Raw genomic sequence first — 26,639 nt, forward strand, 5'->3', positions numbered from 1 at the left:
TATAAAAACTTTTTTAGGTCATGTTTGAACAAAAGCACAGTAACAGTGAGAGCAGGTGCACACTGTAACATTTTTTCAGCACCTTTTTTTCAGGCGTGTACTGACCTGCAGCAGTAGAGGCGGGTATATGGGTGACGTAAGGGTGGTGGTGGAAGCGTGGAGGGTTATCATTGATGTCAGCCACCGTCACGGACACGGTGGCGGAGCTGGACAGGCCCTGGGGCTGCCCTCCATCTGTTGCCACAACCAGCAGCTGGTAATTGGCCCTGTCTTCTCGGTCCAGCAGGGAGCTGGTGATAATCTGTCCTGTGGCCGGGTTGATGGAGAACTGGCCGTGTCCTCCGGTCAGGCTGTAGCTGTGGGAGAGATAAAGGACAAGTTTCAGTGAGAGCTTGGTGATTATGATTTCACTGCTTCTGCATATATTTACATTTTATGGGTGTTTCACATAACGTGTTAGACTGTGAAAGGACAGAACAAAGTATGAAATTACACAGAATCACTCAGTCGCTACTTCAATTGTGCATCATGAGCACATCTCATGTTACAGCAAGGCAAATGTGTTATTACAGGTGTTTCTAATGTAAATGCTGACTGTCAGGTGTTACATGAGTCATACCCCTGAAACACTTTCTACTGCACTGCCAGCAGAGGTGGGAAATAAAGTACAAGTGGCTTGAGTATTGTTCTGGCAACTTTTTAGTTCTACTCCATACATTTTCACACAAGTCTATAATTTCTGCTCCTTACATTTTCAAAACAGGCTTGTCAATTATTGTCTATTTTTGTTTGGATGATTGCATGCTGTCTTCCCAACCTCAAGACCGATTTCAACCTAAATAGATGGGACAGTAATGCATAGAGAAGATGATTTCTTGGTGTATTCATCGGTTTCTATGCTGCATGACAGATCTAAGAAGACAAACACAGCTAAACAAGATGAAACAGACAGACCTGGCCACGGATAAAAAAGTTAAGGTTAGCTTTTCACAAGTACTAGGGATTTTCCGATAACAAAAACTCAAGGAACAATACTATCACACTTTGTCTACAATACTAGATTTATTACAATATTAAAAACAAAAGAAATTGAAAATCCAAAAACTAGTACTGCAGTCCAAACAGCAAGTTGGAGCCACAGACTATATATTAAATATGTTGAAATCCTATATACAATCCATGGATGAAGCAAGTTGTTTCCCTCCACCCCTTCCTTTAGACTCGAGGAAGCTCAGGCAGGCTGCAGGAACACTGCAGGAGTGCAAGACAAGTGCAACACTGTAATTTAGCATTAACAAATGATGACGGGTCCTACACTGGAAGATTATCAGGTGTTTGTAAGTGTCAGCTCTCTGTCAATGTAAAGTTTAGTCCATTATTCTGAAAACAAAACCTCACTGCGGTGAAAATACACTCATGCTTTAGTTTGAGTTCAATTTCAGTGAGTTTTGCTCAGTTTAACTGTTATAAACATCTACTCCTTCTAAGAGATAATTAATGACTTGATATGACTCATAAACAGACACTTACTCATTTGGGGATCATCCAGCATTAATTTGAATTCTAACTGACATAAAACAAGGAAACAATAACACAAGTTACAGACCAGAAAAGAAATTCAAATTCAAAGGAGGACTGATACCATTTATTGTCAGAGAAGTGAGTATTTCAACTTAGCAAGCTTCCTTCATCTCTGATTATATATCATGATCATTTGATAATTTATTACAGTAAATCAATTACAGATTTGTCCTTTAAATGGTGAATGTAATGTGTTTTTCCTTTTAACATAAAGTGGTTAAGAAGCCAGCCATGACCTAAACATTCGCCAAAAAATGTCATAAATTGTCTTTGGCAGTGAATGTTTGAATTATGTATGTTCGACTACAAAACATAAATAATGTAGCAGTCAGTACCAGTACATTTCAGAGCCTGTACTCTTCTACTCAATTAGACAAGTTGAATCATTAATTGGACTTTTAGCAGAATTTTGTACACAAGTATCTGTACTTCTTGTGAAGTAAAGACTGTGTACTTTATCAACCTGTCTGACTGAAGGGTCTTGTCCAGTACTGTCACACTGTGGTCTATAGAGGGCACTATTTCAAGCTCCATAAAAGCACATTTAAAAGAAACATAAACTCAGTAAAGGTCACCACATTGTGCTGGCATGACATCAAATCAGTAGAGTGATTGAGGCTTCATGTTCGATCAAATGCAGCCACTGCTTTCTGCCTCACTGCTCACAGAGTCTCTGTGGTTCAGGCTGCCTGCTCTGCTGGAGCTGGAGAACTCCACAATCCTTTATTTGATTTATCACATTCAATTTAATTTATGTTATTGTGGAACGTGGCATTTATTAAAAAAAAAAACATCAAAAATACATATTTTTCCCCTGGCCTGTTGTGCTATTTATGCATCTGTCCTCTCTCTAATATAAAGGGACTAAAATGGCACTCAAAAAATATGTTTGAAAAATTCAAAACAAATGTCTCTTTCAAGAAATAATGATCCAGTTACTCAAGACTATCCACAGACCTTGTTGTGAGCAGTTTCGTGTAGAACTACTGTCTTTTTTTTCTAGAAAGACAGTAGTTCTGGTAGATTCTACTGCAGAAAGTAAGTAGTTCCTACATGAAACTGCTCACAACAAGGTCTGTGGATAATCTTGAGTAACTGGGTCATGGTTTCTGGAAAGAGACACTGGTTTTGAATTTTTTATTTAATTTTTTTGGTGCTTTGAGCACCACAAGCTGAGTGCAATTTAGTCCCATTATAACGGAGAGAAGGCAGACATCTCCAAAACTCTGCAACTCACACCAAAAGGCGAACTGTCCCTTTAAAGCACATGCATAAATAACATCACATAACATGAAACTCTTCAGGACTGAGGGGCCACAGTCTTTCAAACTGATATCATGTTTCAGCCTGTATCTCCCAAGTCTCCAGCAGGACCCAGACACAAATGTAAACTGACACATACATGTACACACCAGTGCATATTTTGAAAAGGCTTCAGAAAAAGCATCCCCCTCCAGAGATGGGACGACAAATTACAGAACAACGTGTGAAAGCAGAGTGGACGCAGAGCTTATTTGGACATCACCAACAACATAAACCGTCCACAGATGCTTGTCTGTCTGAACACAGTCCAGAGACGAGTCCGGTCCAGGTTTGGGACTCGGATTTAATGGGCTGTGAGAATCAAAACTAATAACTGAAGGTTACCGGTTCTGGTCTCCATTAGGGGCCTCGAACCCCCCTGGAACCCCCGATGGGCACAACTCGCACTGTCATAGACAATTAACATCCTCATTACGGTGCTTTGGGAAACTGGAGCGCGCTGTGGTACCCCCCAATGTGCGACCAGTGGGGTTACCAAGGAGAGAGGAGGGGTCGGACTTGAGTCAGTGTCCGGCTTGAGAGGGGCCGGCCAGAAGCTCTTACAAGCTCCCCCGTGGAGCGGGGCTGCGAGTGTGAATAAGCTGTCGTCCGGCTTGAGAATCGTGGCCTGAACAATGACTTCGGGTGTTGACTAAAACTCTACACTCCGCTCCTAAACCGCTGTTAACAATTGCAACATCGGCCTGGAATTTCACAGAGCTGGTGATGAGGTAAAACGTTTCACAGGAGGCGTGAGGAAAGCCAAAACCCAGTCCTGCATGGCCCTGAAAGGGTATTTTCACACCAGGGAATCAAGGCAAACTAAAACTGACCTGATTACTCACAGTAGTTACTGGAACTCTACAGAGCAACATAGATCTCCTCTGCATTGTAAAAAATAGCTTCATTACTCCTATGCACACAAAAGATTTTATTCCTGCGTTAATCTGCCTGTAATGAAGTGAAACTTGAAATAAATCTTCATTGCAAATTATTCACTGTTTCCTTCAGATGTTTCTGGAAAAAACTAATCAAACCATGAGGTCATTTCTGCATGGTTCTTTTCTTTTTCTGGATTTTCTTCCTCTGTCAAACTTCTAACTCATTAAAAGTGGAACGAATAATTACATCTAAAGAGGATATTTGAGTATTTAGTAAAAACATTCTTTGATTTGTCTATTCGGGAAATGGCATTAAATCTTAAAATGTAAGATGCATTTTTGGTGATTTAAGGAGAATATCATTTGGGTAAATATTCTTGTTGGTAATTATTTCATTATGAGGCCCCCCTTTTAAAGCTAGTCCCCTGCTAACAATGTGTTTGCACTGCCTGCAAGGTTTTCATGGTGGTGGTGGTATCGAAGTAAATGTTCATGGGAACATTTCTTGTGTTTATCACGCTTGGATGTGCGTGCTTTTGTAAACTTTTTGCAAAACATTGCTTTTGCACATCAAATAATCACAATAACTAGATCAAAGTCAAGCCTAATTTTTATGTCCCGGTCCTGGAGGCCATATGGGGTCATGAATTGTGACATGACTTGAATGTCTCCGGTTTGGGTTCGAACATTTGTAACATTTGTTGCATGTTGTTCCACATTTGTGCCTCAGCTATCTCATAAAAGCATAAAGACATAGAAAATATAATAGAAAAAAACATGCAACCAGATCAAAAGACATAAACAACAAACAGATATGTGAAGACACGATGCACGTCTTTAATGTGGGTCAAATATTTTCAAAAGAATATGGAGAACTGATCCAAATAAGTTGTGTATCTGTTTCTTGTGTCTTGGTATGTTCTTTGTGATGTATGTTTTGTATCTGATCGCTGTCTGTCTGTGTCTTTTATATGAAAGCTTTTATTTTTTGCTGCACATCTTGACCAGGACATCATGGCGGAAGACAGAAAATAAACTGTTAGTTCTCAAAAGTATACAAAATGGATTTTTCCTAAATACAAAATAAATGATCAGAAAATAGAGTGCTGCAGCAATGAGTCATAAAACCCAGGAATTAGTTAGCATATTAGCACTCCCAGTTCTCTTGTCTCAAAGTCAATGAGTTTTTTGAATAGCTTTTTGGTTTAACTTAAAAACTTGACTTAAAAAAAAAAACACCATTTTTTGACCACAACAAAAAATACGTCATTAAAACTCGTGAACTTTGAAGGTTTTACATGTTTTACTAAAAAACGGTTGCTAACAAGTCGTAAATGGGACCACAGAGGTTGTCGGGGACATCAAACATCTCACTCTGAGTGCTACTCAGAGGTGGTGGCGCTAAAGTCATGCAACTGTAGTCTGACTCACCCGGTGTAGACTGTGGGTGTAAGCCTGCCACTGGACATGTCCCCGGGAAACGACATCTAAAGCTAGAAACCTACACGCTGAAAATATTATATTAGCACCTGGTGAGCGAGCGTCAAGAAACTTGCAGATGTTACCTTTTCTTCATGCCAGGGACCGCCTTTCCACAGTTCCACCAAAACAAGTCCCCCCCAACATTATTTTAAAGGGACACCGCATCTGCAGTGTTAGCGCAGTGTTTCTCGAACTCAGAAAATATCGAGCTCTCCAAGTAGCAGCATTGTGATCAGTGTGGGCTGTAGTGTGGGTTCCCCTTATTCAACTACAGACAGTTCACACAGAAAGCAGGTTTAATCGCCTCCAACTTAATCCAAATTTGAAGAATCATATCTCCTTACTGGTTTGGTGCAAATGCTGCTTATTGTGTAGCCACAAGCACTTGAAATATTCTCCTCCTGATCTGCGTCTTTGTAACAGTTCCACTTTCAAGGGATGATTGCAGTGTTTTTGAAACATTTACTTTCAGTCTCTACATTTTAACTCCTCTTCCTGTCTTTCCACTCTGTTTAACTACTGGTGATTGTGGAAGACATATACATGCTCTACATGCATGATCGGGACCATACAGCAGGCTGATATTAAAACAAAAACACAGTAAAAAGACACACACAAACTTATTCATTTAAACTATCTCACATTTTGCATTTTCATTTGCAAATTTATAGCATTTGGATAGTGTTAAATGCTTTTAAATTAATTTATTTCTTTTTAAAATGTCTAACATTTCTCTGCGTACCACAAAAGGGAGCTTGCGGGCCACCAGTGGTACACATACCACAGTTTGAGAATCTAGGGCTTAGATAAATACAAACAAGTCAGAGTGTTTTTTCCTCTATAGCAGAATGATCATGTGTGGAGCTCTGAGAGACTATGTGACTGTGGTGTAGTTTGTTCATAGCCTAATGTTAACTTTTTACTTGTATTGCTGCATTTACAGTTCAAAAATCATCACTGATGTTTGTTTGTGAAGATTATGTTGCTGAACAAAGCATGCAAGTATAATTAACTTTTGCTAACAGAAGTTATTCTCTGCACTAATCCAAAATCCAATGGAAAAACCCCATTAGCTTTTTGTGGAGGGAACCAAAATGATGGTAACTTCTGGCTTGGCCTCCAAAAATCCTTCATCCTGCAGCACTATAAGTGTAAAGGAACCAGAGAAGTGCAAAGATCTAAGGCGGGTACCTTATGACACCATTCATGCCAACATCTGCATCAGAGCTGTTGACCAGCAGCACATCTGTCCCTGTCGGGGCGTCCTCCATGATGGTGGTGTGGAAGGTGGAGGAGCTGAAAATGGGGACGTTGTCGTTCACGTCGTTCACCAGAACTGTCACTGTCCCCGTTCCACTCAGAGACGGAGAACCTGGAGAAAAGGAAAAAAAAAGGACTGTGAGTGACAATATGTCCTTCAGTGGGCGCACTAAATAAAAGTGAAGGGGAAACTGCCTCCCTGTCCGGGACAGGACAACTCATCACACTTTATTCTCATGACAGACCTCCTTTTTGTGCCACAGTTAACTGGTAAAGGGGACACAGTGACATGTGAGTGCCATTAGGACTCCCATTAGACACATGGTGACCTTTTGTGCACAACTTGTCATTTATAGTGAGATCCACAGTGAACTGATTCATACTCTTGTGAGGGCTCAGCCACAATATTCCTGCTGCATTTAATTCAAGCAAATTTCTCTGGCCATCGGTTTGGATTTCCATCAGCCGCCGTGCTGCCACATCAACACACACCAGCGCAGAACACATCAAAAGAGGCTCAATGTCTCTGAAACCAAATCTTTCAGGCGTCCTTCCTGGGGTCCTGGACAGTCACAGATTTAATTTCCACAGCGAGGTATCTATTTTAAGGTGCGCGGCGCTGAGCGAGTTGGTCTGTGGAATTTGAGCGAGTGGAAGTGCTATTTTCAGCAAAAATCAGACCGTTTTTTTTTTCTCCCGGAGCGGGTGACGAAACAGGGCTTGCTGGGCCCCGGGGGATGGATTTAAATCAATAGCAGATGAAAACGAGCCGCAATGCAGAAAAACCTGGAGAAAAAAAGATTTCAGACATCTGCCTTGCTTGAGCTGGCCTTTATAATCCTGCCTTAAATGGCAGGCTGAACCGCCAAATCTATATTCCAAACATAAACAGAAGTTCAGCCTTGTTACTGAACGTCACAATATGGGATTTGGGGACATCTTTAAAGGATGGATTGGAGCTCTTAACGATTTGCATATGTTTGCATTGTTTATGAGGACAGAGAGCACCTGAGGACCGAGAAAAACTGTACGTGGGAATTTTCCCACCTCTAGTATGTAGTTGTTCCCTCCTGCAGCTCTCCTCAGGAATCTATGTGAACATGTCAACTATAATACATCCAAATAAAAACATACACAATCCTGAGCTTGTGTCTCCTGTGCGTGTGTACTCAGCTGTTGAAAACATCAGATGCTTGAACTTGCGTACCGTGGGGGCCTGGATTAATAAGAGATAATAAAAAACATTTGGACGGTGGCCACCAAATTTCTCTCTTAATGCGGAGCTGCGCAAAATCAAAACATAAGGAATCTGAGAAAAGAGAGCGTCGAGGGGTGGAGGGTCAGAACAGAAAGCTGGAGGGACACTGTGGCTCTAGTGCTCAGCCAGTGAGGATTATCTTATAAATATGATAAAAATCAGGGCAACACGCTCATTATATTTCGTGCCAAGTCTTCTCATTTGAAAGTCAGATGAATTATCTTTCCTTCAGCAGTCTCTTGAGATGATACATGAGTACTGCTGATAAAAATGACTCCTTTCTTTCTTTCATACTGTACGACACCAAAAGATGGCAAAGGGAAAAAGGAACGTGAGCGCTGTGGAGAACTGTTCTGATTTTAGACGCATTGCGACTTATTGTTGAGGGACCAGGGGCCGATTTCACAAAGACAGACTCTGACTATGGCTTAGATCTAACAGATAGTCAGGCTTCAGATAGACGTCTAAATTAATCCATTGCAAAAAGCAGTTCAGTTCTTAAGTAGGACTATGGTGCAATGAATTCTAGGTTTTAAAATAAAAAAAAATAGTAGACTGAGTGACCCCAGCAGAAAATATGTGTCTTTTGGAGAAATTCAATAGTTACAAGGACGTTTTATTTGTTGGAAAGTTTAGCAAAGAGTGTAACAAAACAAAAAAAGGGGAAAAAGTCTTAATAGAGATATAAATGGTCCCTAGAGGTTGAATCCCTATAACTTCAGTGATGCCCTGACTTTTTTTCTGTCTACTATTAAGGCTGACATTGTGGTTTTAAGTAAATAACTCTATGACCTCAGATGATGAGGGCCCTTAGTGGTTGATTCTGATGATTTTGGTAATTCCTTCATTTTCATCTCATGCTTTCATTAGGCCAAAGTTCAATTTTGCCCAAGATTTAAAGTGGCTATAATCTATATTTTCATAATAACAAAGTATCAAATGACTACATGAAAACAATGTGACAATGTGGGAGGAGTCACTCATAGTGAATGAACCAACAGAGACTTATCAAATAAATCTGCAGCTCCCCTCGGCTTTATTGAGCTTTATCATTAGTTTCAGCTCATTGTTTAGCTCTCTGGCCGACACTTCACTCTACTGATTCACTCTAAAAGCCCTGATAGTGCTGTTTTTACAACAGGCAGCTGTACAATACCTGCAAGGCACATTTGAGGATGTTGTTTTGGGCTTTTGGAAACACATTTTTCACCATTTTCTGACATTTTATAGACTGAAAAATTAATAAAATAATTGAGAAAATAAGAGATTAATGTACAATGAAAATAATTGTTAGTGGCAGCCCTAATACTAAAATTCCATAATTTAATTTAGTCTAAATTTGCAGAATTCTATTCAAGTCAAGCTGAGTAAATTTTATTTATATTGCACTAAATTATAAGTTATCTCAGGGGATTTTTTTTTATACAGAGTTAGAATGTACTCTTCATATTTACAAAAACCTAAAATTCCCACCGTGAGCAAGCACTTGGCAACAACGGCAAGGAAAAACTCCCTTTCAACACGCTAAAGCCTAAAGATGGTGGCCACTGTGTGATTATGAATATGTGTGACATTTAATGCAGAATTTTGGTACTTTTTCACTTTCAAATCACAATGCAATGGACACATTTTGGCTGAGGCTAAAAAAGTATTGAGGTATAAAGGTATAGAGATTTACACTTCACACGCAGTAGACCAGTATCCCATTTAAACTACTGGTCAAACAGTGTCCAGCCAACTGAAGCATCCTTGAGAAAGAAACAAAATTCTTTCTAAACTCTGCAGTGGTCGTTAAACTGCTGACACTAAACTGTGACCTCCCCCGTGGGCAGAGAGAGAGAGAGAGAAAGAGACAGAGAGAGAGAGAGAGGAGAAATTTCCTTACGAACATCAACAAATGTGAAGATTATTGTGAGGTTTGGAGACCACCGCAGCTCCTTTCAGGAGGGCAGGGGATTCCTCGCAAAATGAGATTTTGAGATGGTTTACTGTAACATCATGACTTTATGATAATAAACAGACATTCGACCTGAAGCTTGTCATGCGTCCAGGTCTTCTGGTCAGAACAGAAGTGGCTAACATGCACGTTCAGTGTAAACAGAGCTGAATTCCAGAAGCCAAATAAATGATACAAACGGAGGTAACAGTAAACAATTTTTATCCCAAAAGAGGCCCAGAAACCATACAGCACTAATCTTTAGTGACTCATTACCAAATTGAGTCATGTCCTCTGAACTTCTAACTAAGACTTTGCTGGCTTTTAAAGAACCCTGTGTTTATAACCTAATATAGACAGTGTTGAAATTTGAGGTAATTATGTATTTCCACCTTTACAAATATTTGTGATTAAGAGAATACTGCTTATAAACAGAATACTGCAAAATCATTTGCGATTTAAACAGGGATGACCAGTGACAAAATTGGTGTCAAATGCAGAGAATTAAGAGCAGGAGAAACACAATCCAAGCGGAAAATGTAAATTGTGGTAGCATCCAGTCTATAGAGCATCATCACAGGACTATTATGTAATCAAAGGACCACAACATGTGGCTAAGTGCCCAAACAAATGTAGTCAGCAGGATTACTTAATCAGCATCATACTTGATTGCGGCTTTCTAATCCGCCTACGCTCGGGCCCGCGGTGTCACACGTTCAAGTGCGCAACGTGATTGAATTGACATGAGTCATCTTTCAGGAGGAGGTTGTCATGGCAACAGATTAGAGCAGCGAGCTCCCGCTCCTCCTCAACTGATCCTCTTAATTGAGGAGCCATCCAAGTCAGCAAGGTGTCTGTATCGCTTTAAGTTAACCCGCGCGGAGCTGCAGGCAGCTGCCGCCGCAGGCCACCAGGCAGAGTGGGTTTGACAGTCAGCAACTCGCTAAGACCGTTGTTGATCAAAGATGTTGCTGTGCAGACGGGATCTGCCCGGCTGATAAGTGGCTCTGAGGAGCTAAAGTGGCTTTGTATACAAAGGACGTTAGGTTCTACCAAGAGACTGAGTGAATAAGGAAAATATTTGGTTTTTAATATCAAGCCACATGCTATATCTAACTCTGAAACTGCCTTCTGCTCAGAAGTGGAAGTAACAAATTACAACCATTGAAAGCACTGTTATTAAGACAAGTACTTGTTCTTATTGTCTCAAATCTGTACTTTACTTTTCCATAAGTACATTTTGTTATTGTGTAATCTACTATCTATTATTCCCTATTCAACAAACAGTTTTATAGACCTATCCCAGGCTAGGCTTAGTACTGTTTTACAGTGTTAGGCCTGATTTTACATACGAATATAAATATAATATACAAACATAATTTAAACATGTTTTATTATATATTATTTAAAATAATCAGAGTCCACTTTTTATGTATGCAGTAAGAGTGAGACACACTCGGATGTGTGTGTATGTTAGGGCAGCGTTTTCCAAACTTTTTTTCCAGCGGATCCACTTTTAAAAAAAGACAAACCATTGCAACCCAAATCATAATAAACCTTGTCAATGAATTCTGGGAAGACTTCATTCCTAACCATTTTTTCTTCCATTTATGAATCACCCTATATCAGCTCGACACTTTATTGAAAAAAATTGAAAAACATCAGATGAAATGAGCCTGTGTTTACATTTTCCCAGACAAAGTTACAGAGATTACGATATAGCCAGTTAAAAGAAAGAATGAGGAGAGTTTTATTTTGATAATTTTGTTTTTGACATTATATTTTTTTGGTTGTGGTGAAAGAAACAGTATCGCTTTTGTCTACAGAAGCCTCCAAAATCAACACGATATTCAAGTCCCATGTACTTGCTTTAATATGTAAACCTTTCATCTGCAATTTTTGTAGCCAGTAAGGCTATCTGATCACAAACAGTTCACTGAAAACCATGACACATGGCTGCAAAAAAAAAATGCTGCTGCAGGAACACTTTTTGGAGAAGTGACTGTGACCTCTGAGCAGAACAGAACAGAGGAATTTTCATCAGAAATTAATAACATCAGAGAACACAACAAGACATTATACTTAACACAACACTGGACTATTGATCAGTTGCATAAATAATACATCTTTAAATGGTAAAATGAATTAATTAAACAAACATAATTTTACTTAAAGGAGAAATAGAAATCTGTAATATATTTACTGCACTAAATCATAACCACAGTGGGTTGTCAGAAATTTAGGACACATATCAAGTTGAAATACCGACTTCTCTGACAACGTTAACCCAACATGCTCCTTTGAAATGTCTACTCTGGTCCCAGATAACTATTTTTGTCTGTTTCATATGTATTAGACTTCAAATTAATGCAGAATGTTCGCCTAATGATTTAAGTTTCTGTTCATGAATCCTAAGAAACCATCACTAATCTTTTAGAAGGAGCAGATGTTTATAATGCTTAAATTGAGCAAAATATTAATGGAGTTTGGCAGGCACTAACATAGGCCATCGCTGAACTCAAACTTCAGAGTGTGCATTTTCAGAGCAGAAGTCTTTGGTTTTTTTTTTTGGTTTTTTTTGTGATAACAGGCTTAACTTTACATCGGCAGACAACCGACAGAGTTATAAACAGCTGATCAACTTATAACGATGTGCTCATCTTTTGCTCATGTAGCTTCTGACCCTGCAGCCTGCAGGCAAACATCCTGAGCTTCAAGTCTGGAGAGGCCTCAGCCATAGACTGTATAATAAATAGGGATTCCACCTATTTAATATACAGTCTATGGCTCAAGCCAGCTATACAGTATTAATTTCTGAATGCTAGGAACCACACTACTTTTTAAAACCAACAGTTTTACTTGCAGCTGAGTAATATTTCAGTAAAGTAACTGTACTTCTACTTCAGTAAAGTTACCAGTATTTATTCCAACACTGCTTCTGTTACATACTGAGAGCTGTTGCTGCATTTCAATAGCATTGTTTCCCCACTAAGAGCGGAAGAAGGCCACTACAAGGCTAGCCCTATGTGTGTGTGTGTTTTTGTGTGTGTATGTGGAGCACATTTTTGCACAGGATGTGATGTCACAACCTGTTTACTGCCTCGAGAGAATGAACAACCTCCTCCGCCACCACTTGTGTGACCTGTGACCTGCATTGCCTCTGTCACCAAACGCATCAGGGACGCTGAGGCACAGGACACAGTTACCCCGGCTTAATCCTGAGTAAGCATATATAGCGCGCAGACACCCCCAACCCCTCCTGCTCCTTTAGTGAAGACCTAAACTGCTCAAATACTCCCTGATGCTCCTTTGTGTGACCCTGAACCTGCTCTGACCCCGCCTTCTTTGACAAGCATGGGTTCAAACGGAGCATTTTTCACGTCTTCCTTGGTGTATCGCCTCTCACAGCATCATGCACCTCTCTGCAGCCGCAGGACGTGCCTTCTTAGCCTCCTGGGGCTCTCTGAGATCACATAACCCCTGGCAGCTGTTTCCCCCCAAACCTGCTGTCCAATGTGTTAATGGTTCAGATCTATCTTGTTACATCGCGTGGGCTGACAGATTTAGTCATCAAGGAACACTATATCCTAGCAGGTATGCAAATATATGTAAATGACAGTTGTTTCAAATAGTTCTGGTCGGGGTGAGACATTCTTAAGATTCATTCAACGGCGGCTGCTAAATAACGGGGTCAACATCGCAGCTGAGTATGTCGTCTGTTTCCGATTCTTAAGTTTCCCCCGAATTCCATACCTGCAATAGTAAGAAAAACAAATCCAGAGCAGTTTATTATGTACAAAATAGCCTCCATCCCCTCCTTCTTTTTTTGGAGGGAGTGACTCAACAGGAGAGGAATGCTCTCCAAGAGTGCTGAGAAATGCCAGCATCTCCTCCAAACAGTCTTTGCTGGAATCTGGCAAAGCACAGGGAAGAGTGTCAGGGTCAATGATTTAGACGACTGCCGCCGAGGCGGGTGTCACCTCGTGCGCCGTGGCTCAAGCCGAGGGAGAGGAGGAGGGGGGGGCGAAGGTGGGGTTATGGCAAGGAAATATGCCTAAACCTGGCAGCGCACAATCTGGCCCACCGCTCTACGACAAATGACATCATTTTGCCATGGAAAGAGAGCTGGTGGAAATTTGCAGCGGGAAGTCAGCTGCCTACCAGTGACTGCCATGCACTGTGGTTAGAAAAGTATTTTTCCATTGGCAAATCTTGTCCCCAGATCCTTTATTCTTTTTATTTCTACAGTAGTTTTGTAAATTTTACACTTTTTATAGGGCTGCACGCAACTGGAGCCTGTTTTATTTGCCTGTTGTACTGGCTTACATTTGAAGTTACAGCACTTATGTCATTAGACTCCAAGAAACAAAGCCATGCACATAAATGTTCATCAAGATATACACAACTGACCCTTCTTTAAGTCCTGCCCCAAGTGTGGTACCCAAATCATCCTTCCTGTTTCCTGTATTTAGATATGCTAAGTCTACCAAATTTTGAAGATGGTTAAAATGTAAACTATATTCACATCTTAAGTAAGTAACTAGCAAGTTAGCTAGTGTTTTGCTAACTTAAGATGCAAACTTTTTCATGCTGCACATATGCTGTTTACAGCGATAACAGTGGCAGATTTAACATTAAAATTGACATTAAATATTGAAACGCAAGGTCTTTGATTCCATACAGAAGTGAACCAAAACAGCTTCTCCTATGCTAATGCTTAAACTGCTTCAGCTGAGAAGTCGTCTCCTGCTGACTTTTTAACGTTTCCATGTGGCACATTTTAAAATGAGAACCCTTTAAAAGGATCCGCAACATGTAAAGTTACTTAAGAGCTGTGTTTATGATATAACGTTACTGCTATAAGACAGAGGCTAAAGCTAACTTACATCCCAGCAAACATTGGATGGATACATGTATGAGATAAACAACGGAACTACACTCATTAATGTGGGAAAAGGAAGTGCAGTGGACCTTGAGATTGGACACAAGCTAAACTTAAACCTATGAGAGCGAACCAGAGAGAGATTGTTGTTCTCCCACTCGTTCTCGTTGGCCCACTTTGATTCAGCACCAGCCCACATCCTCCGCAAACCTCCCACATAACAAATCTCAATTTAACCCCTGAGAATAAGACATGAGTTGGGCGGATGCATTAGCATCTAACACAAGTTTGGCTGGAGGTAATGTTACCGCAGGCAGTAAGATAATTAGCATACATGCTAACATTTCTATCTTAATGTTAGAGCAGATACAGATAAAGTTTAATCCATGCCTCTCATGTTTGCCATTTTGCTGTACCCAGGTCACTACGTATGCATGTTCGACAGGAGAGAACTCATCTCAGAAGTGTTTGCATATCACCATTACGCTTAAAGACCCCTAATTTGTAGATCACTTGTTTGCCAGGTAATCAAGACACTACCTCACCCCTGTCTGAAGAGTGTGCTGTGAGCATAATCTTATTTCAGGGGTTAATCTTGGGTCAGTTAGGAAAGCAAACCGCATGACCTGACACTACTCTCCTGGTGATTACAGCCTCACATCATGTATTTGTCTCACGCAGAGAAGTTATCAACAGCATCGCTCAAAACTCAAGATAAACTGTGTACTTTTGCACAAGCAATTTTGCTGTGGCTAGAAAATTGTTTTGGAAGCAAACGCCGCTCGTCGCTCACAGCCCCGGAGAGTGCGTGTGTGTATACTTGATCCGAATTCATCTCGGTCATTACTGCACACGAGGAAATGGGGTTCCGTTCCAGAGAAGCGTGCGCCCTCAATCAGAAAAGAAAATACTGGACCCTTGTGGTACTGTGTTTCCATGAGGTGGTTTTGCCCTAGAGAGCTGCGCTGGAGTCACTGAGCTCTGAAGAGGGATGGATACCATAAAGGCTAAGTCCACACTAAATCCTGGTGATATCCCTGTCTCCAAGACTGAGGGTGTTCTCCATGGGAACACATCACACTGATGGTATTCAGATAATTATGAGCAGCCATTACACACTCTTAGAAAGAAGTGTGCTAAGTAGGACCAGAAACAGTTTGAACCCCTTTTGGTTCCTCTTAGTAAATTTTATAAAGGTTCCACTTGTATTCCACACTTCTAGAGGGTGCCACCTAGAACCAAACATAAAGGGTTATGCTGAGAACCATCTATGAACGGTATTAGCCAGTGCCCCCTATTAGAGGTTCTAATGGAGAACCTATCTATGGTGTGATAGACACACCTAGAGCCCTTGCTGGGGGTTCTATCTGTAATCTTTCCACCTTCCAAGGGTAGTAACAAGAACCCACCCAGGGAGTTCAACCACTGATCCTTTTATATTTCAGGGGCTTTATCTAGAACCCCTACCAGGGGGTTCTACAGAGAACCCTTTCATATTTTACAGAATTATAACCTTTTTGAAAAAAGAGAGTTCTTCAAGGATTGTTGAAATCCTTTTTGTCCCCACAGGAGAACCCCTTTTGGTTAGAACCCTTTCAGAGAGTTCTACTAAGAACCAATCATTTGTGAACGGTTTTAGCCAGTGCACCTTATAAGAGGTTCTAAAAGGTTCTTTCTGAAAAACCCCTCTATGCTGAAGTTGCACAAAGAACCCTGTCTGGGGGTCTATCCAGAATCTTTCTATCCTGCAAGGGTGGTATATGAACCCATCCAGGGAGTTCTACCGAGAACACTTTTATATTCCAGAGATTTGACCTAGAACCTACCCAAGGGTTCTACAAAAAACCTTTTTATATTTCAAGGATTTTATCTAGATCCCACCAAAGGGGTTCTACAGAAACCCTTTTAAATTAGATATTATTACACTTTTTTTGGAAGAAAGAGTTCCTGAAGGATCACTGAAGTCCCTGAAGAACTCATTCTTTGAGGGTTAAAAATGGTTCTTAGTGGAACCCTCAGTTATACAAAGAAACCTTGATGAAACCTTTCTTCATAAAAGGGTCCTTCAGAAGCAAATGGTTGTGGGTAGAACCCTAGCGCTTCAGAAAGAACCATTTTGGAACCTTTACCTCTGAGAGTGCAGTATGGGATAAAGTAGCTGGCGTCAGTGCACCTCATCTGTCACACAAAGCAACTGAATCCGTCGGGGAGCTCAAAGCGCTCGAGCCACACGAGGATTCCTCGCCGCTTTAATTGAATCTTAGAACACCATTACCATTTAATTAAACGCAGCACATTCCCCTCAGATCTGGGAATGACACAGTTGGGACAGTGACAACCAAAACAGAGCCCTCTGTTTGATATTTCCCAATAATCCCTGAGAATTTAAAAGTGCTTGTTAAACTGGCGGTGGGAATGATATTCAACTCTGTCTGCTAATATGTCATTGCTGCATCTGAGCTCAGATCTAAGTGCTTCGTTTCGGTGTGGATCACGCTTGGAGAAAATGGGAGAACCCAGAATAACCCCAAAGCATCGGCGTCCAAAATAACAAGCTTTCAGGACCCTGAGACGTAACAAGGACCAGCTGACCATCTGGTGCCTCCTCTTCCATCCTTCAGATCCACAGACAGTTTTCTCTGTAAGCCTCTCAGCCCAGAAAGTATTGTCTAGCATAAACATATGGCCAGGACTAAGCACCTTATTAGTGTACATTACCACCAGACAAATCACATTAACCTCCAAGAAGGTGCCGTGGCCATACTTTCTGAACCAGAGGGGGTACAAATACATGTGTTAATGACAATTAAGCTATCTGTTTTTTGACCGCTGCAGCTGCTATGAGGGCGCGCACTGCTGTGAGCCCCTCGCAGGGGGTTGATTTGAAGGAAACAGCAGCACCCACCTCCTGGGAAAGGCTCCGAGTTGCTCCGAGTTGCTCAGTCTAAGCCGTGTTAAGAAGCAGGTTTGAGTGTCTCTGTTGGCACAAGAGATAATCTCTTCCTTCAATATATAATGACTGATGTTTTATCGATAAACAGGCAAATACGGATAAAGCTGGGATGTTCAAACAACCCGCTTCATTAAACTGGGAAGACTTGGAGAAGACGGATGGTTACTTTTACTCACTCTTATAAATAAAGATGCTATGAAGAACTGTAAGGGGTTCTTCGCCTTGTCTCCTTTTCTACTAAGAACTCCTTCATATTACAAGGGTTTTATCTAGAACCAACAGCAGGTGTTTTACTTAGAACTCCTTCATATTACAAGGGTTTTATCTAGGACCCACCTGAGAGATTCTACAAAGAACCCTTTTATATTCCAAAGGTTTTATCTAGAACCCACCCAGGAGGATCTCACAATAACTCTTTTATATTCCATAGGTTTTATCTAGAACCCACCCAGGAGGATCTCGCCATAACTCTTTCATATTCCATAGGTTTTATCTAGAACCCACACAGGAGATTCTACTGAGAACCCTTCTTACATTCGAAGAGTTTTATCTACAACCCACTCAGAAGGTTAGGGTTCACTGTATAATGACTGATAAACAGACAAACACAGATTGTTCTGGGATGTCCAAACAAGCGGCTTCATTAAACTGGGAAGTCCGGGACAGGTTGACTTTGGGAAGATGGATGAATGTGTAAATTTATGAGACAGCCCATCTGTAGCCTCAAGCTTAAGGCTAAACGGTTAATTACGGTTTATGGACTGCGGCTAGATTGTGCTCTTAAGGGACAGCGTAAATAAAACACATCATTACTCAGGGGAACGAGGGGGGGGGACTGGCCGCCATCGAGGCAAAATTGACATTTTTCTGCCTCTGAGAACCTGTTGCTTTGCGACAAAGCTGCTTTTAATGCGACCCAGTCCGGCACCCATGAAAGGCCTCGGAGGAGCCGGGTGCAGGGTGCGAGCTGTCCCACTGCACAGTTTGCCAAACATAACAGAGTAAACAGAGGTTTTCTCACAGTTAACAAGCAACAGAGTGAAAGGGATACCTCAGCAGAACACTCAGCGCTGCTACCCGGCATGAGGGGGAAAGAATATTTCTAATAAGACGGCGATCTCAGAGGCATTCGTCAAATTAAACCTAAAATGTTCTGCAGCTCGCCAGTTATTTATGGAGTGCTGTGTCTGAATGCTTTTGCATAATTTCTTCCCCATATGTTATGGATAGGGTTTGGCGGTTTGCAGCCAGTCGGGGAAAGCATATCAACGGACAGAACGTGCTGCTTTTTCTCATATTTTAGGGCCTGTGGTGAAATTTAATAAAGTGATTTGCCTTTTGTGTTTTTATTACAATGGCGCTTTTATTTGCTGTGTTGTTGAATATTTGGAAATCTCTATTTAGCTGTGCATCTGTGGACCATTTAGTGACTGCTTTCCATTTTATGGTGACACAGCAACAGATCATAACCAGCGTGAGAGGTGGAAAACATACACTGGCAGTATAACTCACTCATAATACAACTCTATAATGTTCATACAAGGGCCGTATAAATGTGAAATATGACTTAGGAGAAGTGTTTAAGAGTGAGAGCATGCATACTTACATGCTGCAAGGAAAGCAAGTCATGAGCAGCTACGTCTAGTTATGATATAATTAGCTTTGTGAGAACGTGATGTGCTAACCAGGCTCCTAAGAGGAACACAGCAAATAAACATCATTAAAAATGGATCTTGCCAGGCACTGAAGCACTAATCATCCAACCCACACCACCTTTTTAAACCCACCCCATTACTTACCGGAGCTATTTACACAAACATTCAAATCCAGCCATTGTTAAAGTGTACCAGGGAGTGGAAAAGAGAAAACAGGCGATAGGAAAGAAAAAAAAAAAACTCCACAAGACCACATTGTTACTGCAAAGTTTTTTAAGAGCTGATCCAGAATGTTACTGCTCTGTTAAAGTTCATTTGAGGAACCTGATATTTTATTTGGCTAAGTCCTGTGTTTGCCACCAGACTGCAGACTGGCTGAAGCCGTCAGAAATGGACCCCGTTAAAGATTTATTGTGGCGAGCGCTGGACGGAGATCTACCACGTTTTAACACCGCGTTATCAGTGTTCGACAGGACTTCATTTGCTCCACACACTAGATTTCTATTAGACTAATACGCCAGAGTTGGATAGATATATACTTAAAAAAACATAAATGCAGCACTTTTGTTTTTATTCCCACTTTTCAATTTTTTTTGTCCATGCACAAAACTGTTACTATTATCTTTGGAGCTTTCTCAGCCTTTATTTGACAGGACAGCTTGTAGACAGACAGGATATGAGGGGGAGAGAGAGGGGAAGTCATGAAAGCAAAGGGCTGCAGGAATCAGGAATCTATCAAACCAACTACTGGGACACCATGAAAGGTTTTTTTCTCTCAACTTTTCTTCACAAAGTGAATTATTAAAATCCATGAGCACCTCTCCCTCGCCAAGATGATCCATCCACCTGACAGGTGTGGCATGTAGAGATTAAAGCTGTTAGATTTAAAAAATATATATAAAATTGCAGTTATTTTGACTGATATTGAAATTGCTCCATTATTTGTGATATTAGAGGGAACAACCATCGTTACACCCTTATTCTCATTTTCATTGAAAAACTGTCGTGATTTTTACGGGGATCAGAATCAAACAAAAATGTTTTGTTTTTAAATCTGCAAAATATAAACTTTAGGCTAAGACATATCTGCAGCATGACAATATTTACTTTAAAAAAGTACTTTGCAGGGGTGGAAGTAACTCTTTACAAATCCTCAAATTACTGTTATTAAGTAGTTTTTTGGGGTACTTGTAATTTTATGAGTAGATTTTCAAGTCTGTACTTTCACTCGTAATTAAGAATGCATTACACTACTAATCTATTTAGTTACTTTTAAAATCATAGTTGAGTACTGAGAACAATGTGTTTTTGCAGCCAATCAGGTGATCTGATCACAAACGAGCCAATGAAAACCAGGAGATTTGGATGAAAAAACAACAGGTTTGCAGCAGCAGGTTTGGAGTGATGATGTTAATGATTAATCATCCAGTGATTAATTTTCGTTAAGAATTTAAGAATTTAACAGATTAAAAATGTATTCATGGACATTTAATAACAGTCAGGGCAGTAACTGCACCTCATCTGACACTGTTTTGTCTGGCAGAGCCATTTGTTGAGTAAGGAAAATTAAAGTTAGACTTAAAATGAGAAGAAAATGGCAGAAAAACTGATTAAAATTGTAAATGAGTAAAAGTATTTTATTCAGGAAAATGCACAAAATTTGCAATCCTAGTTTAGAAGGTGACTGTGACATCAGCGGTCAAAAGTAACTAATACTCTTATTAATACTTTGCAATGAATAATTTGCACTTTTACTCAGGTATATCTCTACTTGTACTTGAGTACAGATATTCAGTTTTTTTTTCCACCACTGGTATTTTGACATATTTCCAATCAGTGTCGCTTCCCGCAAGTTCCACCAAATGAAAACATCTTATATTTACATCTCAGTGAACTGACACGTTTTATTATTTAGAATTTATTTTGTATTTTGTCACAGATACTGTTGTTGTTCATCAATGCTCTGTGCACTTTTTATATTTTATAAATCTGAGTTTGAGGTCCAAAAAGATTTTCTTTCTCTGTGGAATACCCACCACAGAGCAAAGCAAAGCAACTTTTTTAAAAGTCAAATTTCATTTGTTCCCACAATTTCATTGCAAAAACTTTTTTTTTTTTTTTTACTTTTTTAGAAAAGCTGCCATGAAATCAGATATTTTTGGCAGCAACAATCCCCCCAAAAAAGCCAGCGAAAGCTTGGAGGGACTGATAAATCTTTTGCACACCTAGAAAAGGTATTAGATATTTCAGCTCACGAAAAATGGAGAAAAAGTGTTGTATTTAAATTTGTGTTCCTGTTTAAAACCTGATGTCAGACTGAAGATTGACAGATCATTATTCAACTAATCAAGTCAGAGAAAAAAAAAAAAAAACTGGAGGGTTTACACACCAGATTCATGGGAGCCTTTTAAGAGAATAAAAGATCCTGCTTTTAAATAGGGATGGTCATTAAAATTCTTTATCTGCTAAGCGGTCGTTTAGCCCCCCAAAAACATCCCTCACACACCAGCCAAAAGACCATATACAAACAGTGTGGCACTATGGAGCGATGTGCTGGAGGCATGTGAAAAACATGGGATTTCTATGCGACCGTATCCGCCATAATAGGCATGGGCCAAGGGATTTACTGTGCCTTCTCTTTAATAAATGTGACCAAACACGGTGCATGTCAATGCGCCCCGAGGACGCTCTCACCACCACACGCAGACTCACACAAACTCAACGGCAACACACATACAACACGCATACAAAGGCACAGAATCACACAAATGCATAAACACACACAAAACGAAAAGGATACATGCAGGCAAGCATCTGCTTTTGCAGTGTTGGTTTTTGATGTTTTGTTTTTTTTATAATTATTTGTTAAATGTGACCCACAAAAGTGTCAAACTGACAACAATACAAACCAGCGTCACACAAACTAGCTTATCTCCTCAATTTAATCCAAATTTTCTATCAATTTTGGTCAATTTTCCTCAATATAACTCATCTCAGTCCTTCTTGAACTTTAATTCTGATTTGATTCCATCCTGATCTGATTTATTTCTGAATTTACAAACCTCATGTTGAAGTGAGAGTGCTGACTTCCCACATGATCTTTGATGTTAAAAATCAAGTGAGACTCAGAGCAGGAGGCGGAAAATTAATGAATCAAATCCCAAACTACATTAGTACAAACTGAACAGTAAATAGGAGAGATGTTTGTCCACATGAACACAACGATGACAAAGTTGAAACACCCAGAAAGAGACGAAATCCGTAATATTTTGTTCATACAAATGTAATAAATAAAAACTGAATTGATGATTTAAGTAACCTTTGGTAAATAACTTTGCACCTTGTACTGATGGTGACTTGACTAAAGTCCCTCAACATGAAATTTAAAGCCTCTGGAAATTCAAATCTACAATAGCCTTTTACCCGTCTAATTTAGGAACTCATCTTCATAATAGGAAGCATAAATACTATTACAATGATCATGTTGGGAGGAGGAGGTTTGGCTTGTCCAACAGGTGCTCTCTAGTGAGGAAAGTAAAAAGTACAAAAAAACAAAATCCAGGAAGTCTTACTTGAGTTATGCAAACAACTACAGGAGAAAACTCCAAGGCACTCTGTCTTCTGGTGAAGTGGCACTATGAAATTTATTCTGCAAGCAAAAGCAAACAAACAGACCCACACCTACGACGCAGAGTCAGGAGTCCCTGATGAAGACGCGTGTTGGGACTTCTGAGGCGTCTGTCAATCAAACGTGATCAGCCACGCCCACACAGTCTTGAGAAATGGTCTGAACAGCAGAATGTGCTGTTTTTGAGCTTGGTTTTCTCGTAGTTATGGATGTTTATTTTCACTGAGATCTTTGTGCTTGATGAGAAACCAAACTTTCATATCACATATGCATGTTTACTATTTAAAGCCACAGATCCAGAGGCTTTAACAGAAGGCGGCTCCATATCAGGACACTCAAACCTTCATTATTTATTGAATTTTAAAGGTGAACCCAAGATCTTCATGTGAACAATTGCCATGTTTCCATCATATATTTATGCATTTTTTGGAGGATCACATTAGAAAATCTTGGCAGGGGCAAAAATAAAGTTTTGAAAGGTTAAAGTTTGCTTGAGTTTTGCTCTTTTAAAAAAGATTTAATGTGCTAAAAGGGACAGTTCACCCCCAAATCAAAAGTACATATTTTTCCTCTAACATGTAGTGCTATTTGTCCATCTAGACAGTTTTGGTGTGAGTTGCTGAGTTTTGGAGATGTCACCTGTCTTGTCTCCAATATAAAAAGTAGAAATAGTATAGTATAGTATAGTATAGTATAGTATAGTATAGTATAGTATAGTTGATAGTATCATTGAAAGAAAGTAGTTCCGGTAGATTTTACTGCAGGAAAAAAGTAGTTCCTATGTGAAACTGCTCACAACAAGGTCTGTGGATTATCCTGAGCAATCATGATTTTTGGATAGAGTTTTGAATTTTTCAAATGTACTTTTTGGTGCTTTGAGCACCACGGGCCGAGTGTCATTTAGTACCATTACAATGAAGAGAAGGCAGACTCCTCTACAGCTGATAACACCAGAACTCAGCAGCTCACTCCAAATGTAATCCAGATAAATAGCCCTTCAGGCCAGGGGAATCGTATGCAGTTTTGATTTTGGGGCGAACTGTCTCTTTCATGCATGAAACTAAAAGATATGTCACATTTCCCGCCTGTTTTCGTCATTGTTTTTCACTGTTTGAGGTTCATCTGGTGCTCTCTTAATTATGTCATCATGTTAAGCCCTCTTCATCAATGCTAAAATCATTCTTTAAGTTGAGATTTGGTTAAAATCTGAGTGAAAACACAACTGCTGAAAAGAACAGGACTGCCAGAGGATGGAGAGAATGCCATCAAGCTGCAAAATCCTTCACCTGACCAGCTGCCAGATGCATAAAAATTTGTTTTCTTCAGCCACAGATTCCTACTTAAAGCTATTCCATAAACACTGATGCAAAAGTATTTTACTGAGTGGCTGTGCTGGAAATCTGATTGTTTCACATTCTTCCATGGGGGCATAACTTGTACGTTGCTAAGCAGTGGCTCACAAATCTGATTTGCCTGCAGCTGATCCCAGATGTTGGCCCAGCACTGAGTTCAGCCTCAGACCCTGCAGCCCCGGCCGTCTCCCGCTATCTGCACAACTAGTTAACTGAGAAATGCTGCAGACAACTTTCCATAAATAAGGAAGAGGAGAGAGAGAGAGAGAGAGAGAGAGAGAGAGAGAAAAATAAGAGATATATCCCAGGCCTGATCTTCAAGTTTCCTCTCACCAAGACGCCTTGTAAAACACCTCTAAGCAGCTTGTATGAATGCCACATTTCAGGGGGTTGTGCTCAAGATTTTCAAATAATGGCAGACGTTTGCCAAATTCTGCCGTTCTCCCCGAGCCAGAGCCCATTATGGGAACCGGCGCCCGGTGAGCTCCTTTTGTTTCCGTCCATTTCATGACAGATTTCAGTCAGCGGCACAGCGGAGAGGCTCCTGAAGCTCCGCTCAGGCTGCAATTAATGAGTTTACCTTCACAGAAATCACTGAAAACATCCACAGAGGATGGAACACTGGAGCACAATACACAGACAAACAGTAATGCCTGAAGAAGTCAGTGAAGGAGTCATTCACAGAGCAACTTTAAAGGGACGGTTCACCTCAAAGACATATTTTCCCTCTATTATCTTACTTTATTTATCCATTTAAATAGTTTTGATGTAAGATACAGAGTCTCTGGTGCTCAAAGTGCCAAAAAATACATTTGAAAAACTCAATAACAATGTCTGTTTCCAGAAATCATGACCTGATTATACAAGATAATCAATAGACCTTCTTGTGAACAGTTCCATGCATTTTCTTTCTAATTTACCAAACTACACCTGTAAGCAAACTTACTCTGAAAACTAACAAACAAAAATTAAAAACAAAATAAAAATAAAAACCTACTCATGGATGAGAGGTTATGGCTCAGCTGAGGAGGAGGATGATATTAATGTTTACATCTTGCACTGTCACAAGCACAAGCCTCTCATCCATGAGTAGATGCACACTTTCTTCTGTGTGGGAACACGTTTGGCGGATGGTAGAAAGAAAGTAGTTCCTACATGACCCTGCTCTGTGGATCTGTGGATTATATTGAGTAACCTGGTCATGATTTCTGGAAAGAGTTCAGTACTTTTTTTTTGGCACTTTCAGCACCACAAGCCAAGTGCCATCTAGATCTGTTATACTGGAGAGAAGGCAGATAGATATCAACAAAACTCTGCATGTGTTTTTGATTTAGGGGTGAACTATCCTGTTAAAAAAGCTACTGCAGGACTCTGACTTGACTGTCATATAAAAGCCAAATACGACAATATAACACATATTTTTTTGACAAATCTTTGTCTGGCAGAATCATGCTTCCACAGACTGAAGGCTTACAGTAATAAATCCTCATGAGTCTTTTTTCTTCTTTCTGTTACATGGTGTTTTGGAGTAGAACTAGTCAAATACAGCAGTACAGGAAGATAAAGGCAGACTTTACCATGTTAAGATAAATGTCTGCGGTTGAAAATGGGTCATGGTAGACAGCAGACTTGGAGACATGTCTGAACCATCCACCTTCAACATTTCCTGCCAGATAGCGCCTGGGAGAACCATTTCCCCCCACTGTCTCAGCCGAGGCCTCAAAAATGTGAGAAAATGCTTCTGGGTAATTTGGCCTGTACTATGATTATGGGGTTTTTGATATTTTGATATTCTACCCCAAATCCCTCTCTGCTGCCTCTCGCCGACATTGTACTGAAACATCCTGTCAAAATATTTTGGAATTGTTGTCAGGCCTCTAAATATGGACTCCTTGTGAAATGTACAAAAAAGGATCGAATCCTAATTAGTATGTTCGCTTGTTGGGCAACTTTGTCCATGTGGCACAGACATCTGAACACTACATGAAGTAAGAAAATCCTAACAAAGTACAAAAAAACTTTTTTTGTTACTTGGACTGGGTTGCACCAAGAAAGATTAATTTAAATTAAGATTACTTCTAATCAGAGTTCAGCAAAACTAGGTGTAAAATGAGTAAATCCAGGTTTAAAATTGAGTAGAGCTCTTTTGCACATTTAAAAACTAATCTCAGTTGAATATTTTCAAGTTTAGTAATGTAAACTTGAATTAGAGGCTATTTAACTAAAAATGTAACAAAACGTTCTATTGTTACCTAGCTAAAAAGTTAGTTAGCATTATTTACAAGCTAAAAAATCAAAAATCTGCTAGCTAGCTAAAAAGAAAAAAATAGATGTTATGTTGTTACATTGTTTGTTAGCTAGCTAAAAAGTTAGTTTACAATCTAAAAAGTAAAAACCTTATATTGTTTGCCAACTAGCTAAAAAGAAAAATACGTTTAATTGTTTATTATTTAGCTAAGAAATTAGTCA

The 26,639-nt window shown here is 40.0% G+C and overlaps 1 protein-coding gene across 1 annotated transcript in view; it reads right to left on the reverse strand.

The window, feature by feature from the left end:
• Positions 1-26,639, reverse strand: part of fat4 (FAT atypical cadherin 4) — a 166,217-nt gene that overhangs the window by 33,785 nt on the left and 105,793 nt on the right. The window contains exons 7-8 of the mRNA XM_084719787.1: positions 6,438-6,618; positions 106-356 (exon numbers count right to left, since the gene is read on the reverse strand). Of these exons, the coding sequence (XP_084575913.1) occupies positions 106-356; positions 6,438-6,618 (432 nt within the window). The remainder of the gene's footprint in view (positions 1-105; positions 357-6,437; positions 6,619-26,639) is intronic.

Source organism: Lutjanus erythropterus, chromosome 5, assembly GCF_056507025.1.
Source record: "Lutjanus erythropterus isolate fLutEry1 chromosome 5, fLutEry1.hap2, whole genome shotgun sequence".
NCBI lineage: Eukaryota > Metazoa > Chordata > Actinopteri > Lutjaniformes > Lutjanidae > Lutjanus > Lutjanus erythropterus.